This window comes from Chelonoidis abingdonii, chromosome 2 (genome assembly GCF_003597395.2).
Source record: "Chelonoidis abingdonii isolate Lonesome George chromosome 2, CheloAbing_2.0, whole genome shotgun sequence".
In the NCBI taxonomy this organism is placed as follows: Eukaryota; Metazoa; Chordata; order Testudines; family Testudinidae; genus Chelonoidis; species Chelonoidis abingdonii.
This window is the reverse complement of record NC_133770.1, coordinates 86,764,840-86,788,074: the sequence shown is the minus strand read 5'-3', so window position 1 is coordinate 86,788,074 and position 23,235 is coordinate 86,764,840. Positions and strand designations below refer to the sequence as shown.

The following is a 23,235-nucleotide window of genomic DNA, read 5'->3' as shown; positions in this document are numbered from 1 at the left end:
AGAAGGAGGCGGCCATGGGGAAGTAGCCCAGGGAGTTGTAGCTGTCACGCAACTGTACCAGGAGGCACTCTAGACAGCTGCAGTCCACAGGGCCCTGGGCTGGAACCTGGAATAGGGGATGGGCCCAGGTTCCTCCCAAACCTCCCAACTCCTGATCAAACAGGAAGAATTGACCTGGACTGTGGCTTCTACCAGAGGGGAAGGTCTCTGGGCTGTTTCTCAACCCAGAGGGTGAATCTGTGAGGCGAGCAAATCTGCCAGTAAGCGCAGGACCCACCAAGGTAGAGGAGGAACTTTGTCACAAAACATGCATGAGAAGTCTCACTGAGATTAGTAGGACTACTCGCATGTGTAAGTGTTTGCAGAATTGGGGCCTATGTCACTAGTGAATGAAGACTTTTTTCTAATGTGAGATAAAGTGACATTCATTAATCATAAATGAAAAAATGTATTTTATTTCAGGTATTGGAATTTATTAGTTGGAAAGTAAATTAATACTTTAATTAAAGCTAAGTGTGCTAGCCATGTTATGTTCCAAGTTCGTGACGTTTTGGGGAGGAAATACCAGGAACTGAACCTACTGTCTTGCATGGTAGCACAAAGACTTAATACTTGATGGTAGTTTTATATCTGTAATAATTAATTACAGTGATGTGTTGCTGAAAGCAAGCCCTTCCTTGCTCACACATGTACTGTGTGAAATGAGACTACTTTAACGCACATCAGGGAACTTTTAGTGTATGCCAGCAGGTTTCACGTAGGCCAGTTAGTGTGTGATGTGCTGAATGTTCCCTAGAATTTATACCTCTCAATGCAGATTAGTGCATTGTGTGCACAGGCACACTCTTACAGGGAGTCCCATAGGTGCCAAGATAACCAATGATGTTTGCTGGTAGTTTTTTGTTGCATTTTGTCCTGCTTCAGAACATTTTTAGAAAATGCTTATGCAATATGAAAACATTTTGGTGCCAAAAAATTTGGTATTCTTACTAATGAAAGGTGCTGTTTTTGACAGGAGTGAATCAATCTCTCTCTCTCTCTCTCTCTCTCTCTCTCTCGTATATCTTATTTCAATCCCTACTTTTCCCCATTACCTTATGCTGTTATTTTACAGCTGTTCTTTTCATTAAAACAAACAAAAAAGAAATAGAAATATCTTTATTCCTCTGGTAAATCAAAGATTATCATGTTGGAAGAAGCAGCAGTGTCCATGTTGATATTCAGCATCTTGTTTCCTCTTTACCAGGCATTCAGTTAGTGGAGATATTGCATATTGCATGGGTCTTTTCAAAGATTTCTTTCTTGTACCTCTTTACTGCTCCGGACTTTCCATACATGTTTTTACTTTTATCTGCTTGTAAAGTTGATCAGACATTGCATCCAGATTCCCTGTTCTTGCCTATCTACTATATCTCCCTGTGTGTGATGTACAATCTTCAGTTGTCTTTAAAAAATAAAAAAAATAAATAAAGCAAACTTTGAGGGGAATGAGTTGATGTTAGGTGGTAGGTAACTAATAATCATGTCTCCCTTACTACCTGGCATTTTTGAAGGAATAAATACTGATTGGAGTTGTTGCACATTCACTAGCATTTCTTGGAGGATGAAAGTACATTTCATTCAAAACAAACAGCCCCCTGCTCCTCACCCTGGTGCTTAAAAAGGTTTTAAATGGCAAAAAAAAATAAATGAAATCAAGACTCTAGGTTTGGTCACATATGATCCCTCATACGATATTTCTGAGTTCCTCCAGCACTTGTACCTTTTACTATTTCAAGATTCATTGTGTGAAATGAGTGTTTTGTCATTTTACTGCTGGCCCTTTGAAAATGTAGATATAGATATTACTAAACAGAGGCAGCTCCAGGCCCCAGCACGCCAAGGGCGTGCTTGGGGCAGCATGCCGCGGGGGTCGCTCTGCTTTTCTTTGTATTTTCTTCCCATAAACTGAGATAATTTTTGTGAAGTAATGGTCTTATTATACAGTTCCGAAGAGTTAGAATTCTTTAGAGAGCTGTTTGGGCCTAATTTTAAAGCCTGACCTCAACATGATTAGACCACAGTTGACCCAAACGCAGGAGCGTCAAGTTGTTTTCATACCTGATCTGACCCGGACTCTTGCATTGGGTTGCAAAGTTAGGTGCAGACGGACAGCAACCAGGAGCCAGCAGACCATCATGGCCAGGGGCAGCTCCAGGCACCAGGATGCCAAGCTCGTGCTTGGGGCGGCAAGCCATGGGGAGCGCTCTGCCGGTCGCCGTGAGGGGGGCAGGCAGGTTGCCTTTGGTGGCATGCCTGTGGAGGGTCTGCCGGTCCCGTGGCTTTGGCGGACCTCTCGCAGGCTGCCGCCGAATTTGCGGGACCGGGGACCTCCTGCAGGCAAGCCGTCGAAGGCAGCCTGCCTGCTGTGCTTGGGGTGGCAAAATGCCTAGAGCCGCCCCTGAGCATGGCCAGGGCATTACAAACAGACCCATGTCCCTCTGTCATTCACAGACCTGCCTTGTTCCCCCACCCTATCCTGCAGCTGCCCCAATGAACCTGGAATTGTCTGCTCCTGCACCGTCATGGGACCACAGCCCCCCCCTAAGGTTGTCAGCTGTCTGGTTTTTTACAGGAAAAGCTGGTCGAAAAGGGACCCTGGTGGTGCCAGTCAGCACTGCTGACCAGGCTGTTAAGTCTGGTTGGTGCAGGGCTGCCAGGCTCCCTACCCAGCTCCCAGGAAGTGGCTGGCATGTCCCTCTGGCTCAGGCATAGGGGTAGCCACGGGAGCTCCGCATGCTCCCCTCACCCCGAGCGCTGGCTTTGTAGCTTCCATGAGCTGAGAACCATGGCCTGTGGGGGCAGAGCTTGTGGGAAGGGGCAGCACACAGAGCCTACTGGCCTGCCCCTCCATGTAGGAGCCAGAAGGACATAGTGGCCGCTTCCTAGGAGCTGCCTAAGGTAAGCACTGCCTGAGACCTGCACCCCATATCTCCTCCTATGCCCCTGCCCCAGGCCTATGAAAATGAGTGAGTGAGGGTGGGTGAGAGAGAGCAGTGGATGGAGTGATCAGGGGTGGGGCCTCGGAGAAGGGACGGGGCCTGGAGCAGGGGAAGAGTATTCAGTTTTCTGCAATTAGAAAGTTGGCAACCCTAAGCCCCCGGCCTCCAGCCTGCAGCCAGGCACCAAGCCCCATTGCTGTGTGCATGGGAGAAATCCTTGTCCTCCTCCCCTCTGCTGCTACCTCCTGCTTGGCACCGCTGCAGGGCACCAGGCACAGGGAAGGGTAGGTGTGGGCACAGGCCCTGGGACTGTGGGGTGACTTGGGGTTAGTAACCACTTGCTGAGCCCCCGCATAATCACCATCTTCACACATTTCCTGAAATGCTGCAGCAAGAACAACTTCTGCACAGGGAATCATGAACTACTCCATGCCAGGCAAGGAGGGTGTAGTGCAAGGCCAGGGATACCCAATGCAGGAATCTGACTGGCCACACCGCACCACTCTATTCACAGCTGAGCTGGACCATGTGTGTACGCGCACATTTGTGTATTTGTCTGTGTCATAAGGTGGGAAACAGCTGGTGCGAGCAAAGCATTCCCTCCCCATCAGTGCTGCTGATGCCAGCCACTGTCCCATGTAAAGAAAAGAATATCTGCTGTTGCCCTGGCCTTACTATGCCGCCTCCAGGGATGCCCACAACCCCACGTCCACCTCTAGTCCTTTGGGCTTGATCTTAAAGCCTGACCCCAGTATGTTGTCATTTTCACATCCAACCTGTGCTCAACACTTGTATTCAGGTTTGAGGCAGGCTGCAAGGCCCTGAGGTCTTTGTCTTGTTATTGACTTGTAAAAGAGAATCATTTTGGATTGGTGATTTTCATAAAACTCTAGTAGTTGATATAATTTAAGCTAGTCACAAAGCATATCAGCTGCATGATACAGAATACCTCTGACTTTTCACTATAATTACTTATTTTTCATTGCAGATATGAGCACATTCTAATGGCACCTGATCCAGTACCAGTGTATGCCCTGAAACTGTTGGTAGCCCTGACTGAACATAGCCCTGCGCTTACTAGGTAACACAACTAAACTTTCTCTTCTAATCAGAATTTTTCTTGTTTCATCCTTATTCACTGTTCAATTAGAAATTAAGAATTATATAGATTTAAGTGTAATTCATACTGATGAAATTGTGTTGAGACACAGATCTTGGCAGTGAAAATAGTTTTCTCATAATTAGTGTATTTGTTACAGGTAGAATTTTTGTAAGGCATAGTTTTTGACCTGAAGTCTTTTGTATTACAATTTTGTATGTGCTTGATTATTTTAATTTATCTTTTAGCACAATTGGTTAAATATAAAAAATGGGCATTTAAGAGACATTTCCTGAACTATCTTTATACTAAACAAATAGATCTAGATATAGATGTATAGAGATATTGATTTCAACTCTGTGCAAATATTACATACTATACCACTGTCAACGTGTCCCCTCCACTCTGAACTTTAGGTATAGATGTGGGGACCTGCATGAATAACCCCTAAGCTTATTTTTACCAGCTTAGGCAAAACAGTCACTGCCACCACCAGATGTTTTAAAAAAACATTTGAGGGAGAGCCATTTGGGAACTCTGCCTTCCCCCAAATATTTCCCCAGTCCTTACCCCCCTTTCCTGGCAGGATTTGACTAATTTCCCTCCCCCAAGTCTTTATACCTTTTTTCCTGCATAGACTCAAGAAAATTTCAACAAAATCCTTGGATCTTAAAATAAGGAAAAAGCAATCAGGTTCTTAAAAGAAGACTTTAATTAAAGAAAAAGTGTGAAAGGAATACCTCTGTGAGATTAGAAAGCAAGATGATCTCACAGACAACAGATTCAAAACACAGAGGATTTCCCTTTGGGCAAAACCTTAAAGTTACACAGAAACCCAATTTGATTCTCCCTCTATGTTTGCAAAAGAAATGACAAATAAAAATAAAAATAATTTAATACATTCCTTCTCTAATTACTCACTACTCTGTTAGGAGTGGGATGGTTCTTTCTCCCTATCCGGCAGCACCACACACAGAACAGACACAGGACTATTTTCCCCCCTCTCAATTTTGAAAGTATCTTGTTCCCTTATTGATCCGTCTGGTCAGGTGTCAGCTAGGAATTGTGAACTTCTTAACCTTTTACAGGTAAAAGAGGAATTAACCCTTAACTGCCTGTTTGACAGCCGCCATGTTACTTAGGCTAATAATTCTAAAACCTGATGAAATTTCCTTTCCCTCACTTCTGCTGGTCATCTCATCTGTCATTTCTGAGCATTGTCTTCTGAATTCTAGCAATAATGTAGTGGTAGTAATAAATTAGGTTTTCGTATGACTCTCTGAACTTTCTAAAACCAAGTTGCTTAAAGATAACATGATATTCCATCAAGCTGTGATTAAAATGTTCAGTCTTGCCAGCCTGATCTCAGTGAAAGTTTCTCCACTCACCCTCTGGTCACCTGAAAGGGCAGAATCCATACAGACACACACAGACACACACACACACACACGGTCCAGCTACTTCATGTTCCTCCCTGCTCCATCCAGGGAAACTTTCTCCTTCTGCACCCGCTGCCACCAATTGTAGAGGGAGCTTCCTATAGACAACAACCTCTTTTCTTCTGGTCAGCAAGACAAAGGTCCCATGATGAAGAGTTATGGTCAGGATATTCTTGGGTGCTTAATTAATCCATATTTACAGTTGATAAGTGGCCTAATTTTCAGAAGTTCTGAATATTCAGAGCTCCCTTTAAATTTGTTTGGAGCCACAGGTGCTTAATGTCTCTGAAAATCAGACTGCTATGGATTTAGCTATCTAATTTAGGCACCCAAGTTTGAAAATATTGATATGTGGTTTGATTCTCAATTCTGTAATTGTGCTTGAAAATATCTTTTGTGACAATTATTCCTTTCATGAATCTTTTCCATCGTTCCATACGCTCCATCTAAGATACTATCTTTCATCTGTGAAAGGCAAATTACCACTTTTTAATCTCCTGTTTTTCTTTTCCTGCTCCCTAGCCCTATTCTTACACATTTTTTTATGAAAGTCTATGCACACCCACTATGCAGACAATGCTGTAGCAATACAACTTGGTAGAAAGAGTCCTGCCAATGTAGTTATGTCCAGCTCTGTGCAAGGTTCAACAAGCACAATGTTAAGTGTCCCCTTCCTCGAACCTGTGCCTAAAAAAAAAAAAAAGACAAATGTTTTTCAAAACAAATATTTTGGTTAAGTATCTGGAAACTTTTTGTTAGGTACTTTTGTAAGAGATTTTATACAGTTTTCAAATGTGCATTTGTAATGGGTAAAAACAACTTTAAAGCAACTGTGGGCACTTGATAATTACAGATATTTAGGCTGTACTTTTAAAGAAAATCCTGTTGAAATCTAAATAGTTAAATGTTTCTGGATGTTAAATAGATTTGCAAATAAGTATAGGACACTTTCAGACCCTGGTCCCAAAAAGTGTAACCAACTGAAGTAGTTTATGGCAATTTGCAACTTGTGCACCATAAAGCACCGTGGAATGTTTGTGTCTTGTCCTTCTATAGAACCCTCTAAACTGCTGCAAACCTCTCTGATTCTAGTTGTTGTATAGTACTGATGCCTGATTAACCTCTAACTACTACAGTGATTGGTGAACTGAAGAGATGTATTTATTGAGACAGCTACTCTGTATCAAGAAACAACTACATGGAAGTGTCTGTAATACTTTATCCTGTTTTTTCCTATATTATGATAAAAAGTATTAAAATTTTAGAGAAATTTTGGTTTTTTATGTAATAGGGACTCATCAGTGGAATTTTCTGCCACAAAGGGAACTAAAAAAGGTGCAGTCTTTATATGCTTCCTTTTCTTCAATTTTTGAACATTGTTTCATTTCTGTGTCAATTGATATGAAATAGTCAAATGCTGTTAATAACTGTAAATCCATAAGTCTACTGTTTCCAGGGAGATGAATTTTAGAAGATATACAAATGTGTTTGTAAACAGTTGTTGCAGAAAAATGTCCCATATTAGTAATGGTCCTTGGGTTAGGCTTGTGATAGAATGAGCTGTATTTCCTGATGAGGCTGTGGAAGCCAAACATCCAGGGAAATTAAGAAAAAATAGTTATAGGAAAATAAACAAGATGTTTGAATGGGCGATAGGTAGATAGAACAGGCAGGAAGTGGAGCTGGAAGGAGGAAGAGAGAGATGGAAAAAGAATAGTAATGTGTTGCCATTGCACATATTTAGGATCTTGGGCCTGAATCTGTGCTTACTAGCATTAAGTTGTTAATAGCTCTACTGAGCTCAGTGGAGTTACTAGTATAAAACTGAAGTGAGAATCAGGTAGGTCCTTGGTACTCACCTCTGTCGTGTGGTTTCTGAAGCAATTATATTTAGGGAGTGATTCCTTGCATCTCAGTCTTCCTTCTTTCATTGACTGAAATGAGCAATAGGAAAAAAATAATTTGTTTTCCTGTTAGTCTTTCTTTAACAGCTCAGATGAAAACACTCCCCTTTATACCTTCGTATCCTTTACAGTCTTACCATGAGCACTGCTGCTACACACTAAATAGATTAAAAATGAACTAGAAAATTGCTTGAGTGGTTTGAGATTTTGAACAATTTGAATACAGTGAATGCAGTTCTTAACTGCAATGTTATTGTATAAATCCTATTTATATTACCACAGGATTACATTTATTGTGCAGATAAATAGTACCATTTTCTATTGTTGAAATAAATCTATTGAGCTTCTAATTCTTTATTACAATTCATAAAATATCACCGTAGCTCAGGCTTTGGTTATCAGAGCAATGTTGTAGCTCACCATCATAAGCTCTTTTCATTTGAAGATGTCTGTGTGTGTACACTTGTGTTTGTGGATGGTAGATACTTGGATGCTGACTCACCCTTATAATCTGTTTATAGCTGGGTGGTAGTCTTTTGATCTTGATATTACTGGATGGTGGGTGGGGAGCTTCTAGGTTCTACAGTATATCTTTATCTTTATTAACTGTTTATATTTTTAATTTAGTCTTTTTAATTCAAGTATATCCAATGGTAATATTGGAGGGTGGATTCTTAGTTTCCAGGAGCTGATTTGACTTTAGCAATCTTGCTGATTTCCTTCAGTTATTTTCACTACTGGATATCTTTTTATATTCTTATTTTTAATACTTAATGATGAATGCTACTTTCCACTGAGTCTGTCTTATCCGAATTTATATTTCTCCCATAATGCTTCTCTCTTCATAGGGTGACACATTTTCTTGTGGCTTGGAAAAAAAATCAGTACAATGTTTGTAGGTTTGGAATATGTAAATGAATGGTTTTTTCCCTCATCTCATTACCCCCAAATCTTCCTGAAATGACTCCCTTTATTATTCTGATTCTGAACTAGCAAGGTGTCTTTTTTTCCTTGTTAACAAATATGAGTTGTTCTGAAATTGCCTCTATAAATTGAAGAGTAAATGTTGAGCAGTTGAGATATCAGCCCAGACAGCTGTAATGTGAATTTAGTGATTCTGTCCTGTCTTAACTGTGAATAGGGGGGACCTTATTAATACAGCTTATACCAGTTGGCAACCTGTTTTAATACATTAACAGTTGGTTTTGGTATTCTCCATCCCCTCTCCTCTTTTTAATCTCTTGCTCTTCTTGTGTCTTCACCCCTCATTTTTATCCATGTTGCTCTCCAGTGAAAAGCTCATTGTTGAGTGGAAAGATTCTGAGACTGGTTGTAATATATAGTTTCTGCTCCTCCCTTTGTTGCTGCCCTAAATCACCCAATCTCCACTTTCCACTGCTCTTCAGCGCCTCTTTCCCTTCCCTGTTCCTCTGATTTTAACTGAATTAGGATTGTGAGACCAGACCTAAGTAAACGATCACCACTTTAAGTGAACAACTCTACCACTTTTTCCTCACACTATAGTCCTACTAGTTAAAAATCCTTTAATACGTGTAACTTTTTTTAAAATCAAATCTGGATTCACATTCTTTTTTTGATGACTGCACATCTGCAAGGGAAAATTTATTCCAGTGACTCCCTGACTCCAAGTTAGCTCATAGTATGGTAAGTTGTTTGCTCTACATAGAAATGTGCAGACATTCGAACATTATTGGATGTTTCATTTATCACCTTAAAGATCTATATTGAAATACATTATGCATCTTTTTTGGGTTGGAAAAACCCAAATACTTTAAATGTTACGGAAAAATATCCTAAAATTGTTTCTCTCACTCCACTGTTAGAGCAGTTGTAACAATCTGTTGTTATAGAACATATTGCAGTCTGTATAACCCTCATGTTAGTATGTAGAATGGTTATGGTGACACCACCTTTAAAATGTGGCAGAACTATGGCTCCCACACACACAGCCTCCAGCACTTCCAGGATGCTAGCTGGGAGCACCTTTAAAAATGTTTTTAATGAGCACATTTACTGGTTAGAAATTTGAGCATATGAGCAACCCTGGGAACAAATGAAAAACTTTTTTAGGTCTTGTTTTGTTTTTTCAGTTTCTCAACAATGAAGTGGTAAAATAAAATATGTAATCCAAAAAGCTGGGAGGATTTGAGTACCACTCTAGGTTTTGCACTAAGCCTTTTATCCCTGAACACCCAGGTTCCGACTGTAATGTAGGTTACCAATGCAAATAAGTCAGGTGGTATCTTCTAAATCCTTTTTTCCCAGCCCCCACATCATAAAACCACCACAGTTTGATGAAGCTTGGCACAGGTCTTTCTTTTCTCAAGACAAAGCCATAGGTATTTCAAGGAAGAGCTTTGGATGGAAGTTTGCTTATCGCCTGCCAGCTCTGTAGCCTGCTTCAGTCAATACAATTAGCCCTTTCTTAAGAGCATTATGGTCTTTCACAAGTGTGTTTTTTTTAATGTTGCGTTGTTTTTCTCACCATTTTATAAGTTTTATGGTAGGAAAAAGCTTGGGCATAAAAACCTTAACAGTGTTAATTAGCTGAGTTTACTTTCTCCTATTTTGAGACCGATAATTATTTAAACTAAAATCAGAGATTGATGCTAAAGAAAAGGAAAATTGAACTAATTAAATTCATGTCTGCACAATTGAAAAAATGCACATGGTTAGATTTTTTTTTTCTTTTTTTAATTACTTTGAAAGACTGGACTTTGTGTAAGAAATTGCTGGAGGAACTAAACTCCTGAACTCGCATTGGGAACAAATGGTTGACAGCAGACTGAGATCTGATTTAATTGTCTGAAGTCTGTGTACTGCAAGAGCAGTATAATTAGGAACTCCTTGGTTTTTGTGGTTATAAATTAAACTGAATATGGAGGATATATTCTTCTTCGAGTGATTGTTCATGTGTATTCCAAGCAGCTGTGTGCACGCCATGTGCACACCAGTCGGAAGATTTTCCTTAGCAGCGTCCATAGGGTCGGCCCTAGTGCCCCCTGGACTGGTGCCTCCATGGCGCCCTGTATAGGGGCCCGCCGGCCCTCCATCCCCTCAGTTCCTTCTTACCGCCGGTGATGGCTAGCTGGAACTTTGCTCGCTCTTGCAGCAAGCCTAGTAGTGTCTCGTCTAAGTGTATATAGTTGTTTTCTCTCTCGTAGTTTAGAGTTAGTGTTAGTTGTTGGGCGGCTTCCCCCCAACATACTTGTTGTCCCACTGGGGCATGCTCTGGTCCCCAGGGTTTAAACTCTGCACAGACTACGGGAAGGTAATGCTGAAGAATGACCCGCACTCATCCTGCTTGAGGTGCCTTGGGGAGAGCCACCAAAGAGACCAATGCAGTATCTGCAGGGGATTCTGTCCCAGAACTCTTAAAGACAGAGAGCAGAGACTCAGAGTGCTCCTGATGGAGGTGGTTTTATGGCCACACTTGGACCCTGAGCCTGCCGATCCAACACCCAGCACCTCATCCTATGTGCGCAGCGCTCTGGCACCGCTAACAAGACAGGAGGCCCAATCTAAGACCTTTAAGTCCCGGCACCGGAGAGAATCAGGACAGAGAAAATCAGCCTAAGTGTAGCACCAATAACCATCTCCAGTGCCCGGGAAAAAGAAGAAGCACGTGAGGGACTGATCACCCCACCAGGACCTTAAAAGGCCGTCAGCGTCCACTACTGCAGTGGGACAAGCTGAGCCACAACCGCACCCTCCCAAGGTCCCATTGACTCCCACCCTGGTGGGGATGCAGTCGAGTCCAGACTGGTCTAGATGCCTGGACCTCAGCGAGGATGTGTATCTCCCATCAATCCCGGAGGTGTTTGAGGCGGCCTCTGACTTAAGTCTCCCGGTGCCGGCCTCCTCGCACCGGTGGAAAGAGCCGCCAGACATGGCCCAACCCCTGATCCAGTCAAGGGGCAAGCCAGCCATAATGTTGCCCCAGTCCCTGCCCCATGCTGCTCCGGCAGCACCGGCGCAGAGAGAGCTCTCCCCGGCCTCATGGCACCGCTCCCCAGCAACAGTGGGTACTGCTCCCACTCGGTCCTCCTATTCAGAGACCTCGGACTCGGAGGCAGAATCCTACTGCTCCAGTAGATTGAGGAGCAGGAGGTCGGCTTCTCAGGCAAGCCAATGACCTTACCCAGCGCAGTGGCTGTTCTGGACTCCCTGGGCCTACCATCAGCCCCTGGGACGGGCACATGGCCCGCGCTCCAGGTCTGCGTCGGTCTCCTCGACATCGGTGGCCCCGGCGCAAATGCCTCCACCACCGGCACCGCTGTCCGACAGGATTGTGTGCCACAACAGAACTAAAGTTGATATGTTCTGCACCTTGTGGCAGACACCAGCTTCATTGGCCCCTACAGCCAAAAAGACATACTTTGTACCCTCCAAGGGCCATGGGCACCTATATACCCACCCTCCCCCAGACTCTCTGGTTGTGAATGCGGCCAACCAAAGGAAGCATCAGGGGTTCCAAGGTCTACACCGAAGAACAGAGAGGCCAAGAAATTGGACCTCTTTGGTAGAAAGGTGTACTCAATGGGGGGTCTGCAACTACGTATAGCCAACCAACAGGCTATAGTGAACTGCTATGGCTATAACACATGCTCAGCCTTGTCCAAGTTTGCTGAACTCCTTCCCCAGGAATCGCAAACAGAATTTTCCACTCTGGTAGAGGAGAGGGAGCTAATTTCCCGGACATCCCTCCAAGCGGCCCTGGATGCAGCCTCCCGCATGCTGGCAACCAGGCTGGACATGTGGTGGGGAGCCTGGCTTCAGGTCTCAGGCCTTCCACATGAGGTCCAACAGACCATCCAGGACCTCCTCTTCACGGGGCCCATGCTCTTCTCCGAGAAGACGGACGAGAGGCTCCATACCCTACAGGTCTCAAGGATTACCTTACACTTGTTAGGCCTGCATACCCCAGCCACCCAGTGCAGGCAGCCGGCTTCGCAGCCATACTAGCTCCAGAACTGCCCAGAGCTCTCACTTAGGCAAAGCAGAAATGGCAGAAGGAGGCAACAACAACCCTCTGGCCAGTCATCCAGCCAGCTGCGGCCTCCATCGGGGCCTAGGCCCCAAATTTGATGGTACAGTCGAGGATGACCTAGCAGTCAGGACTCTGGATCCTACCAATCCTACCTTTACGTCATGTGTTTCCCCTTCTGTCGTGCCTGATCCTGAATCACATCTGACAGTTGGGTGCTCCACACGGTAGAGAGGAGATATTCTATCCAATTCTCCTTCCTCCCGCCCACCAGCCCCCCCCCTCCCCCCTGTCCCTCTTCAGGGACCCCTCTCACGAGCAACTTCTAATTCAGGAAGTGCAGTCCTTCCTCATAGTAGGGGCAGTGGAGGAAGTTCCTCAGGTACCCAGGGGCAGGGGGGTTTACTCCTGGTGTTTCCTAATACTGAAGGCAAAAGGGGGCCTCAGACCCATTCTGGACTTGCAGCATCTGAACAAGTTTGTAAAGAAGTTCAAGTTTCGTATGGTCTTCCATCATCCCCTCCATGGATCCAGGTGACCGGTACGCCGCCCTCGACTTGAAGGATGCCTACTTTCATATCGCAGTAATCCCTCAGCACAGACGTTATCTCAGGTTCGTAGTGAGCAACACCCATCTCCAGTTTACAGTCCTGCCTTTCGGCCTGTCAGTGGCCCAAGGATCTTCACAAAATGCATGACAGTTGTAGCAGCTTTCCTGTGCAAGCATGGAATTCAGGTGTTTCCCTACCTGGACGATTGGCTCATCAAGGGCCACTCCAAGGCACAGGTGGAGGCTCAGGTGGTCTTTATCAGACAGACCTTCCTCGAGCTCAGTCTCCTGTTTGAACAAGGGCAACTCTACCCTGTCTCCTGTCCAAAGGATAGAGTTCATAGGGGCAGTTCTGGACTCGATGCAGGCTAGAGCATACCTACCGGAGGCCAGGTTTCGGTCCATGTCTGACATCATCCTTTGTCTCTGCCGTTTCCTGACCACCATAGCGAGGAACTGCCTCAAGTTGCTGGGACATATGGCTATGTGCACCTATGTGGTGAGCCACGCTAGGCTCAGGCTGCGCTCTCTTCAGTCCTGGTTAGCGACTGTGTACCGACCAACCAGGGACGTGCTGGACTTGGTAGTGACACTTTCCCGAGCGGTGCTAGATTCCCTCCAGTGGTGGCTTGACCCGCGGGTGGTATGTGAGGGAAAACCCTTTGCCAGCCCTCAGCCATCCCTTTCCTTGGTGACAGATGCGTCAGCTCTGGGGTGGGGGGCGCATCTCGGGACTCTCAGGACCCAAGGCCTTTGGTCCCCAAAGGTCCTCTCCCTACACATCAATGTCAGGGAGCTATGGGCTGTTCTCCTTACCTGCCTCACTTTCAAGTCTTGATTGGCGGGTAGGTGCGTTGCAGTCCTCACTGACAATACCTCAGCGATGTTCTATATCAACAGGGTAGTGCACACTCCTCTCCCTTGTGCCAGGAAGCCCTCAGATTATGGGATTTTTGTGTACAGAACACAATTCACCTAATGGCATCCTACCCCTCAGGGGTGCAGAATGGCCTGGCGGACGCCCTCAGCCACTCATTCCATGGTCACGAATGGTCCCTTTGCCAAGACGTTGCACACTCAATCTTCCGTCTCTGGAGTTATCCCCAGATAGACCTGTTTGCCTCGAGGGACAACAGGAAGTGTCTATGGTTCTGCTCCCTCATGGGGTGCAGTCCAGGGTCTCTAATGGATGCCTTCCCCCTCTCATGGGAAGGCAGCCTGCTTTACGCCTTCCCTCCGATCCCCATGGTCCACAGGGTACTCCTCAAGATACACAGGGATCATGCTCGCGTCATACTGATAGCGCTGGCGTGGACGCGCCAGCATTGGTACATGTCGCTGCTACACATGTCCATACAGGTGCCCCTCATGTTGTCACTGCTCCTGGACCTGATCACGCAGGATCGGGGCCACCTCCACCAGCTGAACCTGGAGTCGCTCCATCTCAGAGCCTGGATGCTCCATGGCTAAACCCGGTGGAAATGCAATGCTCACAGCAGGTCAGACAAGCCGTCCTTAGTAGCAGAAAACCCTCCACCAGCGCTACATACGTGGCCAAGTGGAAACGTTCTTCCATCTGGGCTGAACAGCAGGGACAGGCTCCATTGCTCACCCCGATCCCTCTCATTCTTGATTACCTACTCCAGTGGAGACAGCGGGGACTTTCCCTCTCTTCGGTTCGGGTCTACTTGGCGGCCATCTCTGCGTTCCACCCAGGAGCTGAAGGTGGTTCAGTCTTCGCAAACCCATTGGTTTGTTGCTCCCTCAAGGGCCTGGATAGGCTGTTCCCGCATACTCAACAACCAGTCCCAGCTTGGGACCTTGATTTGGTCCTCTCCACCCTTATGGGGCCCCCTTTTGAGCCATTAGCTACATGTTCTTTGCTATATCTCTCCTATAAGGTCACATTCCTCATGGCTATCATCTTGAGCAGGAGGGTGTCAGAGCTCAGAGTGCTGATGTCCAAGCCTCCATACGCTGTCTTCCACAAAGACAAAGTCCAACTCAGGCCACACCCAGCATTCCTTCCGAAGGTGGTCTCCCAGTTCCACATGGGTCAGGACATTTTTCTCCCCGTGTTCTACCCTAAGCCACACTCCACCAATGCAGAGTGTAGGCTGCATTCCCTGGACATTCACAGGGCCCTGGCATTCTATATTGAACGAACTAAACCATTCAGGAAATAAACGCAACTCTTTGTAGCTGTGGCCAACAAGATGAAGAGGCTCCCTGTGTCTTCACAGCGTATCTCCTCATGGATCACGTCTTGCATCTGTGAATGCTACAATCAGGCCAAGGTGTCTACCCCGCCAATCACAACCCACTCCACAAGGGCACAGGCCTCCTCCGTAGCATTCCTGGCTCAGGTCCCAACACAGGAGATATGCAGGGCTGCCACGTGGTCCTCAATCCACACATTCATGTCGCACAATGCCATCAGGCACTAGGCCAGAAACGATACAGCCTTCGGCAGGGCGGTGCTCCAATCTGTAGTGAACTGTCACCCCACCACCTAAACTCAGGCTTGTGAGTCACCTGCTTGGAATGCACATGAACAATCACTTGAAGAAGAAAAAACGTTTACTCACCTTTTTGTAACTGTTCTTCGAGAAGTTGTTCATGTCCATCCCAATACCCACCCTCCTGCCCCTCTGTCGGAGTGCACACACCTCCTTGGAATGGACGTGAACAACACATCTCGAAGAACAACAGTTACAAAAAGGTGAGTAACTGTTTTTTTATTGGCATGATGTAGTTAGACAATGTCTATTTGTGATTTTTAATCAATTCTTTCTCTGATATACCATCCATAATTATTTCACTGCTCAACTGGAATGTAATTATCAAATATCTAGGTTATCCACAGATGATCAGATAGTTTTGCTGAGCTGCTTAGTTACACTTATAGCATACTTGGTAAATATTACAAGTATGTTGACTACTAAAATATATTTTTGTAGTTGCTCTGAGCGATTGTAATCTATTTTGAAGTTTTTTCTTGCTAAGGGAAATTTATGTTGAATGGTCTTTGGTTATGACTGTCTCACTTGGTTGAAGATATTAGACATCTGGTCTCATGAATGAGAGTATGCAATATAATTACTCACTTAGTCGTGTGCCCTCTCACACAAATGCCCACTAAGCTGTAGTTAAGGCTGTCAGTATATATTAGTAATTTTAAAACAGGTAGGTTTCTAATGGAGGTTTTTTGATAACTACAAATATCAGAATTAAAGATCACTGTATTATACATTTTATAGAAACAAAAAAAAGACCATGAGAAGATAATATGATTGCAGAGATGTGCACAATGTAGCCCCAGTTCATCAAGGTAGTTAAGCATAAATCTAACTTTCAAGCATGTGAGTAGTCTCACTGATTTCAATGAGGCTGCTTATGTGCTTAACTACCTTGCTGAATTGAGGCCTGTAGTGATACAGTGGCTTTTCACAACTTTAGATATCTGCAGCCCACAGCTGTAGATGACTTAAGGCCCTTAATGTCTCATTCTCATAGAATGCATTTTACAATGTAATTATGGAAAAAACAAGAAGGAAAGATGGCATCATTGTAGTGCACAGTTAACATTATGTGGCTGCTATTTCCTTACTACTTCTTCAAGGGCCTCTGTGCCCCCCAGATGTGAGTATGCATGCCACAGGGATGACATCTAAAAAGTAAAAATGCACAGAAGCACCTCTTACTGAATTTTGTCATTTTCTAATTGTTGCTTTTTGGCATTCTTATAAGGCTTTCTATGCTTAAGTGATAGATATATTTTCACCCTTCTCTCCATCTTAGTGATGCATTTTGTCTGGGAATTCCCTTAGTTTTATGCATTTTTTTAAATGTTTGACGTGCATTGTGAGCCAGGGGACAGGATACTTTGAAGAGTTCCTAAATTCTGCAGAGTACCGGATGTGTCGGGAGAATCACGTAACATGCAGAGTCAGGTAAAGGCAGGCAGCAGGGACCCAGTGGAATTTATTAATTCCACATGGTCCTGGACTCCCCAGCTTGTAAGTTACTTTTTGTAAGTCAACTGCTCCGTATGCTTTAGCTGCCTCCTGCTTTGCCTACATTCAGTAGAAGCTGTGGACTTGACCTGGACTCCATTGTGGGTTCACAGCAAGATTTTGTTAGCGTGGTCTTTTCCAGTGCAAACTTGGTGGTGCTGAGAGTATTTGTCCTATGCATTTACAGTAAATATTATACTACCCCATGCTTCTGCAATAAAAATACTGAAGATTTCACCACTGGAAAAATACAGCCTTAATTTTGCCTGGTAATAATAACATGCAATTCTGATGAATGAATAATAGTATTTGTAGACCTAGATTAGATTAAACTGATTTTTAAAGACAGACTTTTTTTCCCCCCTTTCTTTTTATCTCTTGTGATGTCTCTACAAGGCAGAGCTACGTTTGGGTGCCCTACACCTTAATATGTTTGGATTTCTTTTATCTTTTACTCTTAATTTTCTGGTTTTAGAATTCTTCCTTTTGGAAAAATTGCACCATAATATTTTTGTTAACCTAAACTGGTATACTGTGTCTTAACTCTATGCTAATGTACTTTTTAAATATGGGATGTTGATTATTATTTGCATACATGAGCTGAGCTGAGATTCTCACCTACTTATATGCCTCCAGGAGCTGAGGCATTCAGAAAAACATCAGATATTGTGAAATTCCCAGTGAAATTACAAGAGTTGGGAACACTGCCTATTATTCTGTTCTTAAGGTCATTAAGGGAAAAAAAGGGAGGAAAGGGTGTCTGGTAACAGATGTGAAAATTTTAACGGACCTATTTTAAAATAAATTAGTAGATTTTATTTGTCGGTTCTCAGAAATTCTGTGCCCAAAGAGTAAGCTCTGTAAGTTTGGGGGAAATACACTGTAGTCTTCATACATAACAAAGGTTGAATGTCTGCCTCAAGTATGAAACTTAGCCTTAACTAATGAGCTGCAACGAGTACTTCCATAATACATCTTCTGAAATGATTGAACAGATTTTAGAAAGTGAAATGGATAGGAAACGTCTTTGTGTCATCTTACCATGGACATCCCTTCCATCGATATCACATCATGTGGACATAGTAGGCTAGATTGTCTCTGGTCTTTATGTAGGTCCACCATGAGGCTGGCAGTGAAGGAGGGAGGCAAGGATCCTTCCCAATTCCAACACACATCCCACACAGAGAGTAGAGACAACCCCAAGGAGGCACGTGGCAGAACAGACAAATGTTCAGAAATCTTCCATTTCAAAGGGCTTGTCTGCATTTTACCAGGGGATTGATGAGTGGCTATCGATGCATTTGTGATCGATTTAGCAGGTCTAATGAAGACCTGCTAAATTGATCGCAGATTATCTCCCACTGATTCCTGTACTTCATTGGATAGAGAGAGTAGTCAGGTAGTGTGGCCCCTGTGGTAAGTAGGTCTAAGCTGTGTTGATTTGAGTTATGCTAGTCACGTAACTCAAATTGCGTAGCTCAGATCAAATTTCCCCTGTAGTATAGACAAGGCCTGAGTGTTACAAATTTAGTAGCTTTGAAGATGATGTATCAACCTTGTACACACAGTAGACTGTCTTGATTACTTAGAATAACTCTTCATAATGATGTCTTTGAAACCACCCAAGAATGGGCTAATTTTCAAACTTCATTTACTCCACTTTTCTTACCCATGCATTATCCATTTAGAGACATTAAATGCACATTTCATCCTCACTATTAGTAGTGGGTTGATCCTCTTCTCACATATCATGATGTTTGCTTTTAAATTTGTTTACATTCCAACCCATTGTGGAATGCACTTTTCCTAGTCCTTGATTTTATAAGCCACGATAGTAGAGTTTGACCTTTTACTTTTAGAGTTGAACGTTGAAATAATTGCTTTTGAGTCAAGAGATACTCTATTTAATCCAAAGCTCCTGGTATCAGCTATTTTAAAAACTTCTATGTGAAAAGGAACCATTTAGATTACAAAATATTCATAAACAAACAATATTCTCTTTACACTTGAACCAAAAACTATAAAGTGTTTGTTCCTTGCTTCCATATTGAATTGATGAATGAATGCTTATATTTATTGTCTAAAAAAGCACTTTATGCTGATCTCCCAAATGGTTAGCTATTACATATTCTAGTTTAAAAAATGTGTTAATCTTTTAAAAATGACCTGTTAGCTTCTAAATTAGAGCTTTTGTTTTTTCTGTGCTCTCTGAGTTATTGCAATTAATTTAAACAAATATTTGGAGAGGCTCCTGATAATGAGCAACCCTATCTGGTTTGCTCACTAATATTGGAGAATGTTTAGGTACAGGACCCATTTAACTCAACAATAGGATCAAATCTTGAGATTCTCGCCACATTGAGAGAAACTAGGTTTTCTTAGCACAAGACAGGCCTTTTTATATCATTGGTCTTATGTCCTCTGTCTTGCAGCACCAAACCTGGATTGGATATTTGACAAATTCCAAAGCCTACAACTAGCATCCTAGTCGCTTTTCCCTAGAAACTCTGCCTTTCAGGAGTAGATTAAAAACACATACATATATACAAGTAATCTTAACTCGTTGGTTTTATTTATCTCCTGCAAATTTTAAAATAGAGAGCAAAATTTCAGTTTCCACCTCCCATTCCAAAAATGATAGATTGGAAAAAGGTTTAAATCCTACAAAATATCAGGTAACACAATACCTAAGAATGTCTTCTCAGGTAATTGGTAGATATCTATCGTTTCAACTCCACGTTAACCAAGATCCTTCTCTTCCTACCTCCCCCATGGAAATTTCCTCAGCTGTGTTGTTTGTTATTTTTTAACATTTAAGAATTGCTCAATGACACATTTCTCTGTGGAGATTTTAGGCTGTGCAGAAATGGAGCCCTCTGCTTATTAAATTATTGGCATAGTACCTTCTGAGGCTTCCTCCCTTCCCTTCCAGAGACTTGTGCCTCTGTTTTCCCATCACAGAGAGAGATTTCATGGGGATGGGACAGCTAAACAAAATAATTTCAGTAATTTTTTTTTGGAGAGGTGATCACTAGGCCATGAGATAGGACCCTTTCCTTCTCATCTGGCACTCTTCCATTTAGTCCAGACCAAGCCTGTCCCTGCCTTCTCTCTCTATCAGATCAGCCCTTTCTCTATCTGTCAGTAGTCTCTCTTCTTCTTCACCAAGAACATATTGTGTAACGAATAGAATAAGTAAGACAGGACTTGCCACACCATAAAATATTGGTTTGTGGGAAGAGGTTTGGTTCTTTTAAATAATGTCCTTCAGGCTGTCTCTTTGCTCTGTTATATCCTGTTCTTTAGGAGATTTAAAAAGAAATAAAGATAAGTCTGAAATCAATTAGTTTGAAAAACTTAAAGGTTCCTTTACACTTATTTAGGGCATTTAGCCCACAAGTCTATAAAGTTGTTTTTTAAAATTGTACTTTTATGTCACCTTTACAAAACCACTCTACTGGATCAGGATGTGTCATTAACTAACAATATATTACTTTAAGCATGTGGGAAGTTGGTGGCAGAAGGTGGCTTATTTGTTAGCTTGGGTCTGTTTCATGGTCAGTGGCAACATGACAGCTCCCTTGATCAGTGCTCTCTCATCCCTTATGATGCGCTGATCATCTCTTATGGATAAGAATAAAAGAGCTCAGTTCACGTTAAAGACTGATTGCCCACAAAGTTTCATTTTAATTATGCTATTAGAGAGCCTAATCGTGCCATCTTTACTTGCTCAGGTAGTTCTAGGAATAGGATTATCTATGTAAGGATATCGAGCGCTAGTAAGAGTTACAAGATGTTGCATTATATTTTTTTTAGTTATCATATGGCCAAAAGTCATGAAGAGCTGCCTATAAGTTTGCTTCTCTCTAACTAAGCAAAATTATTTAACTGATTTTGATAATTTTACACTTAAGGAAATAGATTCAAATGTGGACTGTAAACATTTGTCTGAGTTTCAGGCTTTGAAGTGCAACTGTAAAGTTTCAAATAGTCAAATTAAAAACAAAAGCCTCTGAGAACAATTACACACACAATGCAAATATTAACAGATCCTTAAATTCTCATCTAATGACGCTACTGGGCACCACTATAACTAAGTCTTTATTTTGTGTGTGTGTATGTACAGAACAGTCTTATCCTAGATTATTTTATAATTCTGGAAAAAATCAGAATAACTTTTTGTTAAAGCATAACCTGAATATGAACATTGTCTTTTACAAACGTCTATACAATTTTTGTTTAATGTAAGTTCAACATTTTAGTGAAGTTTGGATATAAGAGAGATTAATATTTTGTTGTATTCCCTCTCTGAAAAGCCTTGTGAACCTGAGAAACACTAAATCAAAAGGTTTTTTTGCTTTTATATTTTTAATTGGATACAAATCTTAGTAGTCTTAACCTTTTCTTCTAATAAAGTAAATATTAAGTTAATATTGATCTTTGAACAGCTGCTATTTCAATTTAGTTGAAAATGTGCCATTAGCAACAGATTCCTGTGTTGCCAAAATATACAGTCAATTCCTGGCAAAAACATCAAAAAAGTAATAATGTCCTTTAACAACAAAAAAGCTATATAGTAAATGTTTTAGAATTCATAAGGGGACTTAATTTTGCCAGACTCTTTCATCTGTTCCATTTGTGATAACTAGTGAACTTTACTTTAAACTGAAGAATTTTTGGAGCATAATATTTTTTTTAAAGTTATTGAAGTAAGATGAAGTGATTGAAATGAAAAGTGTTTCAATTCAGTGTAATTTCTGAAATTTGAGATATGAAGGTGAGGTTTAGCAAAAATTAATCTAACCACTTGACCATAATTAAACGGCACTGTTTTATTTCCTTTGATGTCAAGAGTTTTATAAATGAATACTGTGATTTACATAGACATTCCAGGAGCACATTTCTTGAAAAGAACATTTGCATTTTTTCTTAAGCCTTTTATTGAGTTTCTATTAAGATTTTCCCCAAAGTCCTAGGTTCTTTTGCCTCTGAGCACATGACCAGTTGTTATTCATAGCAATGATCACAGCGGGTTTCTGAAGTTAACAGTTTTACTTACTACACATACCAGAAAGGGAGGTCTGTAAAATTCACAGCATGTTATTAATATGGTCAAAACTGTATCTGGCATCTGCAGCCCATCAGGTTCACTAATCATAGCTTCTCTGACTTTGTGTGGGTTTCCACAGTATGGAAACCGGCATATTTTTATTTTCTGATTTGAGCCCTTAGTGATGGATGGTTTCACACTGAGTTGAACAGGAAAGTCTCTGATTACTCATCAATGTGTCCATATAAAAACACATCATTGCACAAACTGAAATTAATGATAGTAACATTATAATTCTTTTGCAACCTACAATGTAGACTCAAGGAAAATCTTATTTCCAAGGGGTCAGATTTATAGGCAGAGGCTAGAAGAAAATCACTATTTAACTTGATCTCCACATCAAAATTGGAACAATCCTGGAAATACTGAGATGGATAGCAATGTATATCTGGGTACTTTTCCTGTCATTTGTCAGCCTGGAATGGTGTGGTGTAGTGTAATCTGCTACAGTTCCCAATTTTCACAAATAGTCTAAGTCTTGGGTTTTCAGCCATTCTGACTGTGCATCTACAATGTTGCAAACAACATAGATTAGCTCATCAGGGATGAAATTGTGGTACTGTTGAAGTCAGAGGGGCAAGATTTAACCCCAGGAGGTCAAGAATCTACTATGATATTAGAAAATCAAGGAAGATAAGAACCAGCTGTGAAGAGGGGCCAGGCTCATGAGAGAAGTTTTATTTTAAAAGTCTCTTTTGGTCAAAGCCAAGCTTAGATTTTTATCTAAGGGAAAAGTTCTGTTCATATTTGGCAAAAATATAAACAAACAGATTTCAACCACAACAACTATATTGTGCAATGGAAATCATATTTTGGGGGGTAAAATGCCAGAAGATTTTACATAGCAAAAAGCTTTACATACAAAAATATTCAGACATTTCTAGTGAGAAGCCAAAGTATTTACGATGTGTGTTTAAAAATAAGAGACAATTTTATATTTAGTACTCAAAGAAACAGGAAGCCAATACAATCCCACTAAGGTAGAGGTTTTATGTTGCTGCTATTTAGTACATGCAGAACACAAACTGTGGCATGTATAAGCTGCAACAAGGATATCTCTTTTCCCACTTAAGAGATTTTACTTGCTTTTATGTTTTCTTCTTGTTTTGCTTAATTAACACCGGGCAA

General features: G+C 42.2%; 1 protein-coding gene across 1 annotated transcript in view; it reads left to right on the top strand.

Annotated features, from left to right (window-relative positions):
* The window catches only part of ULK4 (unc-51 like kinase 4), a 467,406-nt gene that overhangs the window by 193,956 nt on the left and 250,215 nt on the right, over positions 1-23,235 (top strand). The window contains exon 30 of the mRNA XM_075062527.1: positions 3,970-4,062. Within this exon, the coding sequence (XP_074918628.1) occupies positions 3,970-4,062 (93 nt within the window). The remainder of the gene's footprint in view (positions 1-3,969; positions 4,063-23,235) is intronic.